The sequence below is a fragment of the Belonocnema kinseyi genome, chromosome 6, assembly GCF_010883055.1.
Source record: "Belonocnema kinseyi isolate 2016_QV_RU_SX_M_011 chromosome 6, B_treatae_v1, whole genome shotgun sequence".
NCBI classification, from domain to species: Eukaryota; Metazoa; Arthropoda; class Insecta; order Hymenoptera; family Cynipidae; genus Belonocnema; species Belonocnema kinseyi.
The window spans coordinates 80,622,516-80,639,652 of NC_046662.1; the positions used below are offsets into that span (position 1 = coordinate 80,622,516).

The 17,137-nt window shown below is 27.7% G+C and overlaps 2 protein-coding genes across 9 annotated transcripts in view; one reads left to right on the top strand and one right to left on the bottom strand.

The window, feature by feature from the left end:
- Window positions 1-2,207: 2,207 nt before the first annotated feature.
- Window positions 2,208-17,137, bottom strand: part of LOC117174517 (RISC-loading complex subunit tarbp2-like) — a 33,421-nt gene continuing 18,491 nt past the window's right edge. For all 8 annotated transcript variants that reach the window (XM_033363707.1, XM_033363705.1, XM_033363711.1 and 5 more), the window contains one exon: window positions 2,208-2,745. In XM_033363707.1, the coding sequence (XP_033219598.1) occupies window positions 2,609-2,745 (137 nt within the window). In that variant the 3' untranslated portion in view covers window positions 2,208-2,608. The remainder of the gene's footprint in view (window positions 2,746-17,137) is intronic.
- LOC117174518 (5-formyltetrahydrofolate cyclo-ligase) lies at window positions 8,574-17,137 on the top strand. The gene is made up of 3 exons (XM_033363712.1): window positions 8,574-8,723; window positions 11,439-11,694; window positions 16,815-17,137. Exons 1-3 carry the CDS (start codon window positions 8,616-8,618, stop codon window positions 17,039-17,041), a joined length of 591 nt encoding a protein of 196 aa, XP_033219603.1. The 5' UTR covers window positions 8,574-8,615; the 3' UTR covers window positions 17,042-17,137.

A 17,137-nucleotide genomic window follows, 5' to 3' on the forward strand; every position in this document is an offset into this window, starting at 1 on the left:
TTCAATCCATCCGGTTTTCATTATCATTTCATTTCATTTTTTTTTCTTTTCTTTTTGAGTCATGAAAGTTTCAAGAGTAGTTTCACTTCAATTCTCCTTTTCGTTTGGCAAAAAGCGTTTCAATCGGCGTCGGAGATTCGTATATGTAACTCGAAATTCAATGCACACTCTTACAAATCACAAAAAAAGTGATGAGTACTTAACGAGAAGTCCTTAACGATTAACCTTACGGATATTATACTTGATGCTTATGAGTTTATAAGCTACTGATCTAAAGGAAAAACATACACCACGGTAAGATTATTATTATAATTAGCGCGATTATAGTTTGTCGCGAAGCATTTCTTTGACGCGAGGGCAATCATAATCACCAGTCAGCGTCAAAGAATGTTAAAAAAACATATCAGTAAAGCTACGTATTTATTCAATTATTGGAAAACCTCCACTAATTCTATGCAAAGTATAGCTTGTAATTATCATTTTATTAAAGAGTAATAATATCTTATCGCCTAATTGTATCGTAATCACATCTCTTTGTTGACTCCTTCATTTCCATTAAAACACCGGTTTCATCAAATATCGCAAGTACCTTTCATTCTTATCAAATAGTTTGACAAGGCTGAATTCTAATCCCAAATTTTTCTTACCGACATTTTATCAACTACTTGTTCAAAGAAACTTGGGCCTTCAGTAATTAATCCTCTCTGATTCCGTAGCTTATTAAGAATTATTTTTATATCACTTGAATTCCTCGGAATTCGTCTAAATTCATCGAGTTCTCTCAATTCTTCCGAAAACCATTCAAAAAAATAAAAAGAATTTAAAAAACTCTAAATAATTCAAAGAAATTCAAAATAATTCTCACGTGGAACAAATTCAGAAAGTTTTGAGGCGCCGAAGATAACTCAAAATGTCGGTAAATGGAATCTGTGATTAAAAAACACCCTAGAGAGTTGCGTTTTTTGTTGTTGTCAAAGCCATTTTGACAAGGTTGTCACCTTTTTCTTGGCGGCTTCACCGAATTTGATTGCTAATTTTGTAAATTATTTACAAATCGATTTGGTATCTATCAATTTAAAAAAATCTAATTATCAAACTTCCTGTCACATCCGATCGATAAAGAAAACCCAATATATATCTGATTCGAACAAATCCGTCAAGACGTTGGTGGCTCTTTGATGCTCACGTCTGTCAGCTGACTCGAGATTGGGTAAAATCTATTTCAAAATGGATCTGAAATTGAAATAATTTTCACTGCATCTCTCACGCGGCGCACCATAGTGCGACCGAGCTTCATTAACAAATTTTCACGCGAACCTTTCCTTACCAAAAAAAGAGTAGAGGCAAACGCTAAGAAAGTTGGGAAAAGTCATCTTTTACTGAAAATCTTTTACTTGGAAAATCGCGGTGGCCTCCTTAATCGTGGCAGCATCTCGGTTCTTACCGCTCGGGCGTAATTTGGCGCTACGTACTGATCTGTAACGGCAATTGGACTGTGAAGACTCTGAATAAATAAAGTCGAGTCCTGAATCTGACTAACATTTGCCGAATACTGATACTGGCCGTTTCCAATTTCCGCCGAAGGATAGTGATTCGACGGTACAAATTGCGGATTTTCGTATTGCGGATAAGGAATCGAGTTTTCCGAAAATTGGGGAATGACTGGATTAACATTGAGCGGAGTGGTAGCAAAATTTCCTGGATCAAAGCTGGGAAACTGGCCAACCTGGGTGGTATTAAATGAGGGCGATGGTGGGAATTGAGTTTCGGGGAAGAGAACGTTGGTAACGGCTTGGGGAAAGGAATCTGGTCGCGGATACGACGAGAGATTACCCAGATTTTGGACACTTGGAACAGTCAAGGTAGTGGTTCCGTAACTGTAAGTTTGCCCCCCAGGATCCAGATCTTTCACCAATCCACTCGGCACGATACCAACTTTTGATTTGGAATTTAAAACTGCCTCGTTTTTCGCTCTTGACTCGGTCACGAAAGGATGCCGTACGTTGACGATGCTCTGAGGTGCACGCAAAGGTGGGAAATTGATTGATGCCATTTTTGGGACAACTTGTTCCAAAGTCTTGCGATTAATCACGTAGGCAGTCGAGCCATTTCGAAGGTGTTGTTGATTTGTGGAAGAAAGCTGCTGCTGAAACCTCGAGGTGAGATTCGCGGATGTTCTTTTGTAATCCTGATCTTTGTAGCCGCCATTTTTGTCTTGATTCGCGGATTCTTTGTATTGGGATTTTATTATCGGATCCGACTCGATCAACTTTCGGGGGACAAAGTCTTTCGACTTGGAGTGATCATGGGACGGATTGCTGCTGGTGCTGTTGATACCGTGAAGATTGCCGAAAGAGTGATTCGAGATATTTGGTTTTAGATTATCGGTCGTGCCATTAATCCTAATTCGTGTGGATGTAATCGTGTGGTTTGATGAGGTGTCTTTAGTTCTCAATGGACTGTTCACGGATCTGATTTGTGACTTTGTTGATCGAACTTTACTAGTGCCGTAAACTTTAGAGTCGGTGATGTTATTCTGAGTTTTTGTAAGTAAGGTGTTACTGGTCTTACTGTTGGTGGAGACGATTGACAGGAGCAAAGCGCTGGCTCACTTTTTGGTCATTATTTTCAAATATTCGAGAGCGTTCTGAGCAGCACTGGCTTGAGCATCTTTACTGGTCACACCGCAACCATAGCAGACGGCCACTGGTAAAGTTGATAACTGCACGAGACACTGGCACTTTCCTAAAACAGATCCATTAACTCGCTCATTATTTCAATTAAACAAATTCCCGGTTCGCAAACATGTTTCATGGTCAATGAAATTTTAAAAATCGAACTCTGGAGCCAAAAAACTTTCCATTTAAAGTAATAAAACTGAGTTGAAAATTAAAGCTCTCAAAGTAGAACTCTTGAATTTTAAACTTTTCAATCTGAAGCTTAAAAGATTTTAATTCAACAATTTTGCATTCCAATACTCAATAATTTACACGTATAAAATGGAAGATACTAATAATTTTCAATTGAACAATTTTAAATTAAATGCAGTTAAGCTGGCAAATTAAATATTTTAAACTTTTATAAATTATAGAGTTCAAAGATTAAGATTCAGTTCTAAAAATATAAATCCACGTTATTATTTTTAATGCTCCAAATTAAAGAATCAATCAATGAATTCAAAACAATTAAGAACTATCTAGTTTAAAGCAATTCTAAGCTAGTAACATTAAAAATTGAACGATTACGTCTTTTTTATAACCAGAACACTTGTTAAATTAAAAATGGAATGATTTTAATTTTAAATAGTTTAAGAATCCTTCAAATGCTTCAAAATTTTCTTTTATATACATGTTGTTTAAAATTTTTTTTAATTTACAATTTTTTTGGTAACTTTATCAGAAATTCTAAGCATCTTTTAAAGTGCTACGAATTTTTCTTAAAATGTTGCCTTAATATATTTTTTTAATCCTGCAAAATAAAAACAAATATTTAAAATCTTTTTAAATATTCTCTTAACATCAATTTTTATTCTTCTGAAGCTTTTCAAAGATCTTAAAAAGCTTCTAAATTTCTTCTTCGAAATCTGTCAAAATCTATATTTTTTTAAAATTAGGCTTCCAAATGTCTCTTCAACTTACTCCAACTTTTTCCAATAATAATAGGCGTTCAACTGTTATTTATACATCCAAATTCAAGCAATTGAAATACAAATTAAAGTTTTTAAAATAGAATAATTAAAATTGTAACGTTCAAAGTTTCGATTTTAAACGCTTCAAAGTTGTAATTGTTTCAGTTTATAAACGGAACTTGAAAAATCATAATTGAAAAATATAAAAATTTAACTAATTATTTTTAAAAAAGTTTAAAATACAAGTTGCACAATTTCTTTTCTACAAATTTTTCAAATTCTCAGCCAAAAAAGAAATTCACTGACTGTTTCCGGTTTTTGCCGGTCTTATAAAATTCCCGGTTTACTTTTTTTTTACTCCAGTTAATTTTATATAATTTCAATACATTCTTTACGTCCCCTTCTAACTTACCAACTATTTTGTACAATCATCATTATTAATTATTATTAACATATTTTTAAATTTTGGAATTATAATCATATTATTTTTGTTAGCAATAAATTAATTCGTAGTAAAACAATGATTAAAACTTTGAAATAAGTGCGACTGAAAAAATTCAAATAATTTTTTTAAAATTCCATGACCTGCCTAGGTCTTGCAACAACCCTGTATTAAGGGCATGTGACACAGCTAAATACCTATATTACCGATCACAGTTTTCAGTTCACTGAATGTTCTTTTGAACTTAAGAACTTTTTTTGTAAATAAAATATCGAGCTGAAACTTTAGGAAATGTATTAGAGTACAATAAAGTACGTTTAGGTACTGCATTTTGGTAGGAACTTCACTGAAAATTGTTTCATCTTTTTTCTGAACCTCAAAATTTTTTGAACGTTCGAACTTTTTTTATACATAAAATATCGGTCTCAAACTTTGAGAAATGCAAGAACCTAAACAAAACTACGTTGAAGTACAAAGTTTAATAATAAAAGATGTAAAAAAAATATTTCAACAATCAATTCCAACGGCATCAGCCGGTAACGTTGTACACGAAAATACGAACTCTCTAGAGCCTCGTCTAGTGGCCGCCAGGGTTCGTATTTTCGTCCACAACGTTACCGGCTGATTCCGATGGAATTGATTGTAGAAATATTTTTTTTACATCTTTTATTATTAAGATTTGTACTTTAACGTAGTTTTCTTTCGGCTCTTGCATTTCTCAAAGTTTGAGACCGATATTTTATGTATAAAAACAGTTCGAACGTTCAAAAAATGTTGAGGTTCAGAAAAAAGATGAAATAATTTTCAGTGAAGTTCCTACCAAAATGCAGTACCTAAACGTACTTTATTGCACTCTAATACATTTCCCAAAGTTTCAGCTCGATATTTTATTTACAAAAAAAGTTCTTATGTTCAAAAAAACATTCAGTGAACTGAAAAACTGTCGTCGGTAATATAGGTATTTAGCTGTGTCACATGCCCTTAAGAACTATTTTATAATATGGACTGTAGTTTAAAAAAAACTGCATGAATACGTCCATAATACCGTAAAATTAATTGATATATTTTGAAGTAAAAAATACGAAATCTCAAGTAAGAAAGGGGAGTGGGGGGGCTACTAAAATCTTAAGAATGCTTGGGGAGGGGAGGGGGCTAAAATTTCAAAAATCAATCTTCAGTAAATAATAAACGCTTCCTCAAAACTTTCTACCAATAATAATTCATTGCAACAAAATTCGGGAAGATTGTAAAATAAATTTGAAAATAAATAAAATATCGTTTTAAAAATCTCATGTTTCAATGTATACACATTGAAGTATTTTTCTTTTGCTGTACAATACAAGGTTTTAATTAAAAGAAAAAAAAAAGATGAATGTTCTATCATAAAAAATGATTGAAAATTTTGCAAAATAGTTAAGTTTTCGACTAAAAAAGATTACTAAAAAAAAATAGTTGAATTTTAAACACACAAAAATAGATTTTTAACAAGAATGTAATTTTTAATTAAGAGATCAAATTTCCACTCTTTTGTCTCCAATTTTCAACTAAAAATGAGAGCTTAAAAACAATAATGAACTATTCGTTAAATTTTACCAAAAAGACGAATTTTGTAACAAAATAATTGAAGCAGCAAACAAAAATATGAATTATCAAGAAATAAGATTAAAGTTCTACTCAAAAAGACGAAATTTCGACAAAATACATGAATTTTCTACCTTACACTATGAATTTTTAACATAAAGTTAATTTTCTATCGAGTAATTAATTTTCTCAAGTAGTTTGATTTTTAACCAAATAGTTAAGTTTTTTACCAAAATAATTGAATTTTCGACCAAAAATTTGAATTCTCAACGAAACCTGTAATAATTGATACTTCAACCAAAAACTATTATAATTTTAAATCAAAAATAGTGTAATCAGACCAGAGAAGACGAATTTTTAACACAACAGTTAAATCCTTAACAAAAACTTGAATTTTGAACCAAATAGTTTAATTTTCGAATTTAAAACATCAACTTTGAATTAACAATATAAATTTTCAAGAAAAAATGGAACAGCTATATTTTTAGTAAAACAAAAAAGACTTTGGAGCAAAAACAGATGAATGCAATGAACAAATAACAATTTTCAACAAAATAGTTAAATTTTGAAACAAAGAGATGAATTTCAAACTGAAAAAGATTAATTTGTAACCGAATAGTTGAATTTTTAACGAAAAAAGATACATTTTAAACTAGAGATATTATAGTTAAATTTTCAGTTTTAAAAAAAGTTAATTTTCAACAAAAAGGAAACGAATTTTTAACGAAATAGTTTAATTTTCAACCAGAGATAAATTTCCAACTAAAAAGATACATTTTCAAAAAATTAGTTCAACTATCAACCAAGTTGTGATAAAAAAAAAAACGGAAAATCCCTAAGACGTTTGTTATTTCTAGTTGTAAAATTTGTTGATCTTTTAGGCCTTTTACGTTTATATTCTCGATTTAAAAATTAAGGCCATACAATACTTACCCGGTCCCTACCTTACCGACATTTTTTTTTGCAACTCACGCCCACACGAATTTAGATATCAAGTTTAAAAGTTGGGAAATTAATTAATAGACACTAGGTGATATTGAATGGCCCTAAATTTTTGGAAATGCCAAAAAAATATTTTTAACCATTTATGTTTATAGATCCAGATATTTAGGACCATAAAAAGGATCCTCAGTGGCTTTTAATTAATTTTTCCAATTTTCAATCCGATATCTAAATTTGTGTGGACTTCAATTGGTACGAAAAAATGGCGGTAAAGTAGAAATCGGATAAGTATTACATGGCCTCAAATAAAAATAATAAAAAAAATATATATATATATATCAAATTTAGAAAGCGTCATATTCTCGATAGTCTGTGAAAAAAGTGCATAAATGGGAACATATAAAAGAAGGAGACGGACTGCACACCCTGAGAAAGTATTTTCTTTATTATATTACTTTATAAAAATAGGAAATGTTTTATAACGATAGGGGACTTGTGGGGAAGAAATAAGATAATAAGAGAAGATTAATCACGTGAAAGAGAGCTAGTTATTAATCACTAATTTGAATTATTTGGAAAATGATTTAGGAAAAATACATAGCTTCATACCAATTAATATTTCAAGTCGCTGTGCTCATATCTCTTCCTGATAAGTGAAGCAATAGAATGTCATTCACGTAAACTATTTTTCATTTTTAAGTATTACTCCCTGTTATCAAAGTTACGCTTACGATGAATCATGTCGGCATTATGAAATATGAAATCACGAATTACGAAATACGGGAATTACAGCGCAAATGGAGCTAAAAAAAGGGAAATTGTGTCATTTTTTACGAAAGAGGGGAAAAATTAACCTGTATTTTTACTAGTAGAATAGAAGAAAAAATCTTTTTATAAGGCATTATATAGTTTTCAATAATATTATATGATTTTTTTAAATCTATGATTAAAAAAATTATTTTTGAAAATTGAATATATTTAGGTCGCAAAGAATTCATTGAAGACGACATAAAAAGTTCGAGCATATAAAACTTGTTTAAAAAAAACTATTTTTATATATTTGAAATCGTTGATATAATCAAAAATATGTTCTCTTTAATAAATGAGCGTCAATAATAATTAAATCGTGATATTTATTAAATATAAATTTATTTAAGTGATTAAATGGTATGTTCATTTTATTATTTTCATTATTGTTAATAAATAAATGAATAACAGTTAAAAATATGATTCCAAAAATTTAATTAATTATATTAAATAATTCTGTGAGTTGAAAGGAATGGACTAATCATCTCGAAATGTCGGGAAAAATAACCAAATTCATAACAAAAATAATTTAAATAGTCATCCCGAATTTAAAGAAGACACTTCGAACATTTTTTTTCAATACACGCGGCAGCATATTCTAGTTTTGAATAGAACAATTTTTCAGATGCAAAACAAATACTGGTTGTTAAAGTTCCTACGTACATTTAATAATTTTAAAGAATTTCCCGCATAATTTAAATATTGAATTTTTAAATGTGTAATTAAAGAGATAAAAGGGAATTTTTGAAAAAAGGGAAACAGGGAAAAGACTGGAACTAACCTACAAAAATCGAGAATTACGAAAATTTAAATAATCTTCGATTAGTGCTAATTTTTAATAAATGTTATGAAGCATTCAAGTATATTGCAGTATACTTTTATAAAAATATAGAGCAATTTTTCATTCCTTCGACTTATTTTTCATTATCAGGATAAAATAAATATAACCAGGTTAATTAATAATCCATAATTAATACAAAGTTACTTTAAAAAATTATTAAATGAACTAAAAATGGTAGTTTTTTACTTCTTTTCGGTATTACTTTTCGCGTAAAAAAAGGACCAGAATATTGCGTAGTTTCTATTTACTATAGTATATTTCATATCCTCTCTCAATATTTCTGTCCTTGTTGCGAAGCCGTCTCCGTTTAAAACATGAACGCGAGCGCAGTAACGGTTTGTCGTTTGGCTTTACCGTCTCGTGTTTGTGTCACAATGACTATAAATTTAGTGAAAAAACTTCTTCGGAACGAAATGAAGAGTATTATAGAAGCTATTGAGATTCAGGAACGACAAATACAAGGAGAGAAAGTATTTCAAAAAGTGAGTACTTTTTTACTTTCACTTTCGTATGGAAAACTAAATTTTTAGGTTATATTGACAAGGTGGGCGAAAAACTTGACTTTCAAAGTTCCCTGACTTTTCCCTGGCCATATTTATTAAAAGATGAGAATTTTAATCTTGTAAAGATTTATAAGATAAAATATTTCATTAGAAGAATCAAACAATAACATTTCAGACTAAAAATTAAAAATTTCACATTTATTTATTGATTTCAACTGAATAATATGATTTTTCTGTCATAAAAGATCCATTATCAATCTGGACGGGCGAATTTTTAACGAAACAGTTGAATTTCTGGCCAAAAAACATGATTTTTAACCAAATAATTAAATTTTCATTTGTCAAAGATAAAATTTTCAATCCAAAAGGAGAAATTATGTCCAAATATACGAATCATCAAGAAAATAGTTAAATTTATGGTCAAACACGATTTCTTTTCAAGTATTTCCATTTTTACTAAAATATATGAATTTTCAAACAAATAAGTTGCAATTTCAACTTATTAGTTAAATTTTCAAGCCAAAAGATGAATTCTCAACGAAAAATGAAATAGTTGATACTTCAACAATAAAAAAGGGTTTCTAAACAAAATAGCTAATTCTTCAGACAAAGAGTTCAATTTTCAATAAAATAGTTGAATTTAAACCAGGCGAATTATAAAAAAAATTAATTTTCAACAAAAAATGAAAAGTTACATTTTTAATCTGAAAATATGAATTTGTAATTAAAAAAGTTAATTTTCGACGAAACATTTGCGTTTTTAACTAAAAAATGTTCGTTTCAAACAAAAAATGCAACAGTTAAATTTACAGTAAAAAAAAAATTCAAGAAAATAGTTAAATTTTCGTCTAAAGAGATATACCTTGAATAAAAAAAAATCCGGCCGCAAAATGAAATTTGTGATTTTCCATTATTTTGTTATGCTATCAAAATTTGAATTTTCAATTTTTCAAGACAATTCAAAAAGTTATTATGAAAATCTTGTAGGGAATTTAAAAAGAAACATTTTTCTTCTCTTGACCTTTTTCATAATCATGCTTTATTTGACTTAAAATGTTGATTTTCGTGTATTTTTTGGAATTTTCTCAATGTTATAACTTTGGTAAATTTTGGTTTTATCAAAAAAGTCATGAAGGGTAAATTGTTCATCTTTTTGAATACTATAAATATATGTACATAAAATTTTTGAAAGTTTACATCAGTAAAAACCTGTTTTTCAGATTCTGGGGGTCTCAAAACATGGACATTTGACAAAAACAGGGGGGGATCAAATTTAACACCAATCTAACACCTTCTGTGAGGAGAATGTAAAAATTAACGTACTAGTCCAACTTTCACGCACGTATTTTAATTTTAAATTAAGAAAACTAATTTTTCAACACAATAATTACCTTTGACCATTAAGTAGAATTTTAAGCTAAAATTATGAATCTTCAACTGAAATAATTAAATTCTCAGTTCAAAAAATGAATTTTTAGCAAACCAAAATAAAATCATTTTTAACCAGAGATGAATTTTGAACTAAAATCATGAGTTTTTAACCAAAAAAGTTAATTCTTAACAAAGAGTATTTTTTTAAACCAAATAGTTGAATTTTCAACGAAAAAATGTCAATTCTCAAGAAAATTGACTAAAACGACGCATTGATCTAGAAAATATGAATTTTGGGCAAAACAGTTGAAGCCTCAACCAAAATAGTTGAATCCCCAACCAAGCAGTTGCACTTTTAACCAAAAAAGATTATATTTCTTCCAAAAGAGATACATTTTCAATAAAACAGTTGCATTTTTAACCAAAAAAGGTTACATTTCTGCCAAAAGAGATTAATTTGGAATAAAACAGTTAAATTTTCAACCCAAAAATATGAATTTTCAACAAAAAAGATGAAATTCTAACCAAAATAGTTGAATTTTCTATTAGAAAATATTATTCAGTTAGGAAAAGAAACTATTTTCACCAAATTGTTCCATTTTTCAAGCCAAGAAACAAACTTTCTATAAAGCAGTTGAATTAAAAAAAAATTTTTTGTTGATTTTTTAACCCACAAAAACAGTTCCCAATGAAAATTGTAGATAGTTAATATTACAACTATAAAATATTTTTATTTTCAATTAAAAAGAGATTATTTCATCCTAAAGAAGAATCCTTAACAAATTAGTTTAATCCTTCATCCTAAACAGATTAATTTTCCACGAAACAGTTGCATTTTTATCCAAAAAAGGTGGAATTTCTACCAAGAGATGAACTTTAAAAAAATACATGAATTTTCAATCAAATATTACATTTGTTAACTAAAAATATAATTGTCAAGAAGAAGCAAATGCAAAAAAAGAAATAGAAATACGAGGCAAATAAATTACTGGCAAGAATATTATATAAAGGTGGCCGCAAAACATTTAAAAATTGTCCTCATTCTTTCCTGACTAATTTTTCATTTTTCCTGGTCATTAATATTCAAAAACTAGAATCTTAATCTCGAAACATTTTCAACTTTTATAAAAACTTTATTCTCCTTTATAGATATTTAAATTATCAAAATACCCTGATTTTTCAATGTTTAAAAAAAAATCTTTTACTTTCCCTGACTTTTAGGTTTTCGGTGACTATGACCACCCTGATTAAGTATTAGGATATTTTCTGATGATAAGAAATTAACAGTTTAGCAAATTTTTCAGAGTTTTTGTTCGTTTCTAGTTGACTGCACTGCCGCAGTATAAAGAGAGTAAAAGAGTTTCTCTTTTCCTGAGCACAAAGGATGAAATAGACACAATACAATTATTAAGAGATCTTTTTCGTCGTCAAAAAGAAGTCTTCGTTCCAAGATATGAGGGTTCAGAAATGCAGATGGTAAAATTATATTCAATGAGTGACTACGAGCAATTGCCACTAACAAAGTGGAAAATCAAACAGCCTGACACGAGTGAAAACAGAGAAGATGCTCTTGAAACAGGTAATTTTTTTAAGTTTAAACAATTGTTTCAATGTAAATAAGCCATTAAGTTTTAAAATATGAAGATTTTAGGTATCAGAGTTTCAATTTAACAAAATTTGATAATATTCTATAATAATCTTAATACCGTATCTAAGCAACGATTTATATTATGTTGAAATTCTTTAAGATTAAAGTATGATTTAGACTAGAGATCCTGGTACCTTATCGATTTCAAGATTTAACAGTGATTTCAAAGATTACAAAGATTTTCAAGATTTCAAAGACTTCAGAAGGATTTCTTAATATTCCAGAATTTCAATCGCGCACATTAGAACTATTTCTATATCTTTGATAATTAAATTTTGGCCAGTTTCCAATAACCATGTAAACTTAAAATTTCGTTCCAATTTAATCAGTTTTGCAGATTTCCTATCTCCAGCTTTAACAGCTACACACATATAATATTTCGAAAAGTTACAAAATCAATAACCTGTTCGTGACAATAGTCTTTATATGATGCTAATGTGAATTTTGCACGAAACCAAGCGACAAATTTAACTCGCAATATTAAAATAATTGCTTATTTCAATTTTTTTATTGCTTAAAAATGTTAACATGTATTTTTAAATATCTAAAATACTTTATTAATATTTAATTCATAATTTTCCTGTCGTATACGGGTTTAATTAAGGGATCGCATACTACGGTTAAATTGATAATTTTATTTATTATTAATTATCGATATTTGTATAAATATTTATCTCCAATTAAAGAAATTAAAAAAATCATTGGCCTGAACCAATGATTTTTTTTTAATGACAGAATCTTTTTAGAATTTTCAGAATTAAAAAAAAACCGCTTCAAAACTACTTTTAATCAAACAAACATTTGTTACTCATGTAAAAACTACCATTTTACGTACATATTGAGTGCATTTTTTTGTAGAAAAATGGTCCGATTTTGCGGGTCCGCCATTTAGGATTTGGTATTTTTATTACAAAATCCGTAATCAGCGATAAAAAAACCTTTGATAACCAGTGATGTAGTCCTAAAAGAAAAAGTGGCCAGACTATACTTTTCATAAACTTAAGAACTTAGATAACATTTAGAACGTAAACCCAATAGAAAAACCAACTATAATTTTGGGTAAAAGTTCAGTTTTTTTAATTGAAAATGCCACTATTATATTATTGGTTCGGAATTCATTCCCTTTGGTTAAAAATTGGATTGCTTGATTCAAAATTTTTGTTAAAACTCATTTATTTTTGGTTAAAAACTAATCGTTTTTAGTGAAATGTTCAACTTTTTGGTTAAATAATCATGTGTTTTGTTGAAAATTGGTCTTTTTAGGCTTCGCCGAGAATTCAACTTTTTTAGTTGAAAAGACGATTATTTGATTTAAATTTGGCCTACTTTAAAAAAATTATTTTATATTATTAAGGATTCATAATTATGATTAAAAATGTAACTACTTTGCTTTTAAATGAAATTTTATGTTAAAAGTTCTACTGTTTTGTAGAAAATTAATCTTTTTAGCTTGAAAAATTCAACAGTTTGGTAGAAAATTAAATTTTTTGGTTCAAAATCACAATTTTGGGTTGAAAATTTAACCTTTTTTGTAGATAGTTTGTTTTTTTGACTTTAAAATTAAATAATTCTCTTGAAAATTCATGTATTTTGTTCAAAATTCGTCTTTTTTGGTAAAACATTAATGTTCTTGGTCAAAAATTCATCTTTTTGGTAACAAATTTAACAATTTCAATCAAAATTAATCTTTCTTGATTCAAAATAATTTTTCTTGTTAAAAATTTATATTGGCGATGTAAAAGTCCACTGTTTTCTGAAACATTATACTTTTTTAGCCTGAAAACTTTACTATTTTGTTGAAAATTTATCTTTCATCTTTCATTGTCTTGAAAATTCAACCATTTTATTGAAAATGCATCTTTATATTCTGAAAATTCAACTATTTTGTTACAAATATAATTATTTTTGGAAAATTCATCTATGGTGTTAAAAATTCAACCTTTTCCATTGAAAATTCATCTTTTATGGCAAAAAAGTCATCCTTCTTGGTTGAAAATTGATCTTTCTTAATTCAAGTAGAAGTAAAATATTTGTTAAAAATTCAACTTTCTTTGGACAAATTCGTCTTTTTAACTTGAAAATTTTAATATTTGTTTAAATATTTAACTATGTTTTGGAAAACACGTTTCTTTTACTGGGTAGTTTATCTACGTGGTTGTTAATGCAACTGTTTGAATATTAATTTTTCTTTTGAAAATTGGTCTTTTTGTATTAAAAAATCATCTCTTCGGGTAGAAAATCTTTTTTTGTTGAAAATTAACTATTTTGTGGAAAATGCAATATATTTTGGATTAAAATCTTAGGAATTTAACGTGATTCGTATTAAATTCAATATTATTTACACAGGGTGTCCAGAGATTATTAAGAACGAAATTCAAGATCATAAGTCGTCTTTACAATCTTGTAAATATTTGTGAAATTTATGTAATCCGATGACATCTCTTAAAGTACTTAAAATCTTTGTGAAATCTTGAATTTTCTGTGAAATTTGTGGAATCTTTTTAAATGTATGTATAATACTTAAAACACTTGAAATCTTTCTGATATTTTTTCAAATTTTTATAAACGATTGAAATATTTGTAAAAAACTTTCTTTAATATTTGTTTATGAAATATTTTGTGTTCTTTCATCTGTTTAAGATCTTTTGAAATCTTAGAAATCGGAAGCCTTTTTAAAATCTCTGAAATCTTTTAAAAGTTGTAAAGTCTTTGGAAATATTAGAAATATTTGAAAGATGGTGTATAAAACTTTTTCAAATCTTTGAAATTCTTGCAATCTTTATGAAGTGTTCGAAATCTCTGAGAATTTTTTGTGAAATCTTTTAAATGTTTTGAAATATCTGTGAAATTTTTCTTATTGCGAAATATTTGAAATCTGGCATACAGCCTTTTTCGAATGTTTGAAATCATTGTGAAAAGTTAAAAATCCTTAATAATATTTTTAAATCTGTAAAATATGTTCAAACCTTTTTAAAATCTTCAGTAATGTTTTATAATCCGATGTACCCTGAAAAACCGAGTGGTGAAACTCTTGAAAAAACCGTTATATGATCATGACTCATTCTTATTCTGAAACTGTAATAACATCGAGATTTTCAAAAATAATTTTTATAATTTTTAAATTGAATATCACAAAAAAATTTATAATTTAATATTCTATATTAGTGTAGAAGAAAAAAACTTATAGGATTATTTGCAATATTAAAGTTTATTCATTGCGATATATAAAATAATTGGCAAAGCCTACCAAAAATGTCTCGAAATCGCTTTATCAATTATATCTTGATCAATAAAAAAACTTTTCAGCAGCAAGATTTCTTCTAAATGAGATGTTTCTTTCAGAACAAACTAAAACATTTAAATTACTTTTCGCATTAATAAAGTAACGGGTTTAAAAGAAAAAAATTCTAATTCAAATGATTTTCATTTTAAATAGTTTACGCACCCTTAAAAAGCTTTAAAATTTTATTTCAAAATCTTGAGAAATCTAGAAGTAGTTTTAAACTTTTCAAAATGTAAAAACCTTTTTGAAACTTTTAAATATATTTTAAAACGAATTGAATTTTTCTTACAACTTTTAGAAAATCCTGCAAATTAAAACAAGTCCTTAAAATTTGCATTTAGAAATAACAATAAAGCAATTATTATTTGTAGAAAAAATAGAGTAATTTTCAGAGATATTTAGAAGTTTTAAAAACATTTAAATTAAATTTCTAAATTGAAATGATTTCAAATAATTTGAACATGTGTGTACAGACAAAAATTCGGCTATTCGTACCGAAATTTGGGTGCAAATACCAACAGCCGAATTTAAAAGAAAAAGAAAATTTTGCATATTTAAATAAAAAAAAACTTAGAATCTTCTCGAGAATTGTGAAAGGCTTTAAAAGAATAAAAACATTTTCTCAAGATTCTCAGGAAAATTGAAAATGATTTCAAGAGATTAAAAAAATTATCAAAAAAGAACGTGGAAGATTTTAAGGATTTTTTTTTAGTTTGCAAGATTTTCCAAAAATTGTAGGAAAAATTTGAATAATTTTAAAATACATTTAGAAGTTCTGAAAAAATTTCAACACACTTCGTTTAAACTACTTGAAATCATTTAAAGTTTTTAATTAATTTTTAATCTTTTCAAAATTTCTAAATATCTCTTGAAATTATTCAAATTTTTCCTGCAAATAATAAGTATTCAATTGTTATTTATACGTCAAAATGTAACAATTTCACTTACAAATTACAATTTTTTTAAATAGAACAATTAACATTGTAACGTTAAAAGTTTAAAAAAGCTCTTCGAAATTCTAGAGATTTACAGCTTCTATGAAAAGCAATTTAGTTTCAAATTGTTTACTTTGAAATATTTGGTTTCAATTGTCTCGTCGTAAATGAACAGTAAAATATTGCTAAATATTAAATAATTATTCATTTTCTAAATTAAAAAATTTCAAATTAAATGTGTTAGAATTTTAATAATTTAGACTTAAACAATATTTTAAGATTAATAAAAGCGTTTCAATGTGACTATTATTATCGAGTTATGTTTAAGCTGAGAAAGTTTCAACCGCACGTTTACATTATGTAATTGCTAAAAAAATTCATGAAAATAATATATTAATAAATTTAATATAAAAAATAAATGATATTATGTTAATTTAAATTCTTATCAAGACTTTTGAATTGAAACAGTTTACAATCTGGAAATTCTCCAATTTTAAACGGATTTAGAATCGTTTTGTCAAATCAATTATTGTTCAGTTATTTATGCTTAAAGTACAGATACATTAAAAAAATAAATTTATTTATATTTACAGCTGATAAAATAAAACTGTTTTTTATCAAAAAATTTCAACTTCAAACGCTGTTAATTTTTAAGTATTTAAATCTTCAAGATTGCACTTTAATTATTTCAAAAACCTGTTGAAATCGAACATGGGAAGATTTTTCTTCTGAAAATCCATCAAGTTCCCAGTCAGGAAATAAATTCCCGGTCCAGCGGCCGCCCTGAATTTAAATTGAATACAAAATATAACAGAATTTATTGAATTTTCCAGGTGGATTAGATTTAATAATCGTGCCGGGAGTGGCTTTTACCAGAGACGGTAAACGCTTAGGTCACGGTGGAGGATATTACGACAGATACTTGCAAGATTATGTCAAGGCTAAGGGAAGAAAACCGAATTTAATTGCCATAGCCTTCAATGAACAGATTTGTAAAGAAATTCCCACCAGTGAATTGGATCATCAAGTGGACTTAGTTCTCACTGAAAGACATTCTTGACATCCAAAGAGAAAACTTTTCAAGACTTTAGACAAACTTACACTTTTTTATGTAAGGATATTTAGGAAATAATAAAGACGACTTTTTCAAAAATGA

Excerpts from the sequence above, each read along its gene's own strand:
- LOC117174518 (XM_033363712.1), top strand. The coding sequence starts at position 8,616 with ATGACTATAAATTTAGTGAAAAAACTTCTTCGGAACGAAATGAAGAGT. Across the intron at positions 8,724-11,438 it reads GAGAGAAAGTATTTCAAAAA|TTGACTGCACTGCCGCAGTA; the intron begins GTGAGTACTTTT and ends GTTCGTTTCTAG. Across the intron at positions 11,695-16,814 it reads AGAAGATGCTCTTGAAACAG|GTGGATTAGATTTAATAATC; the intron begins GTAATTTTTTTA and ends TGAATTTTCCAG.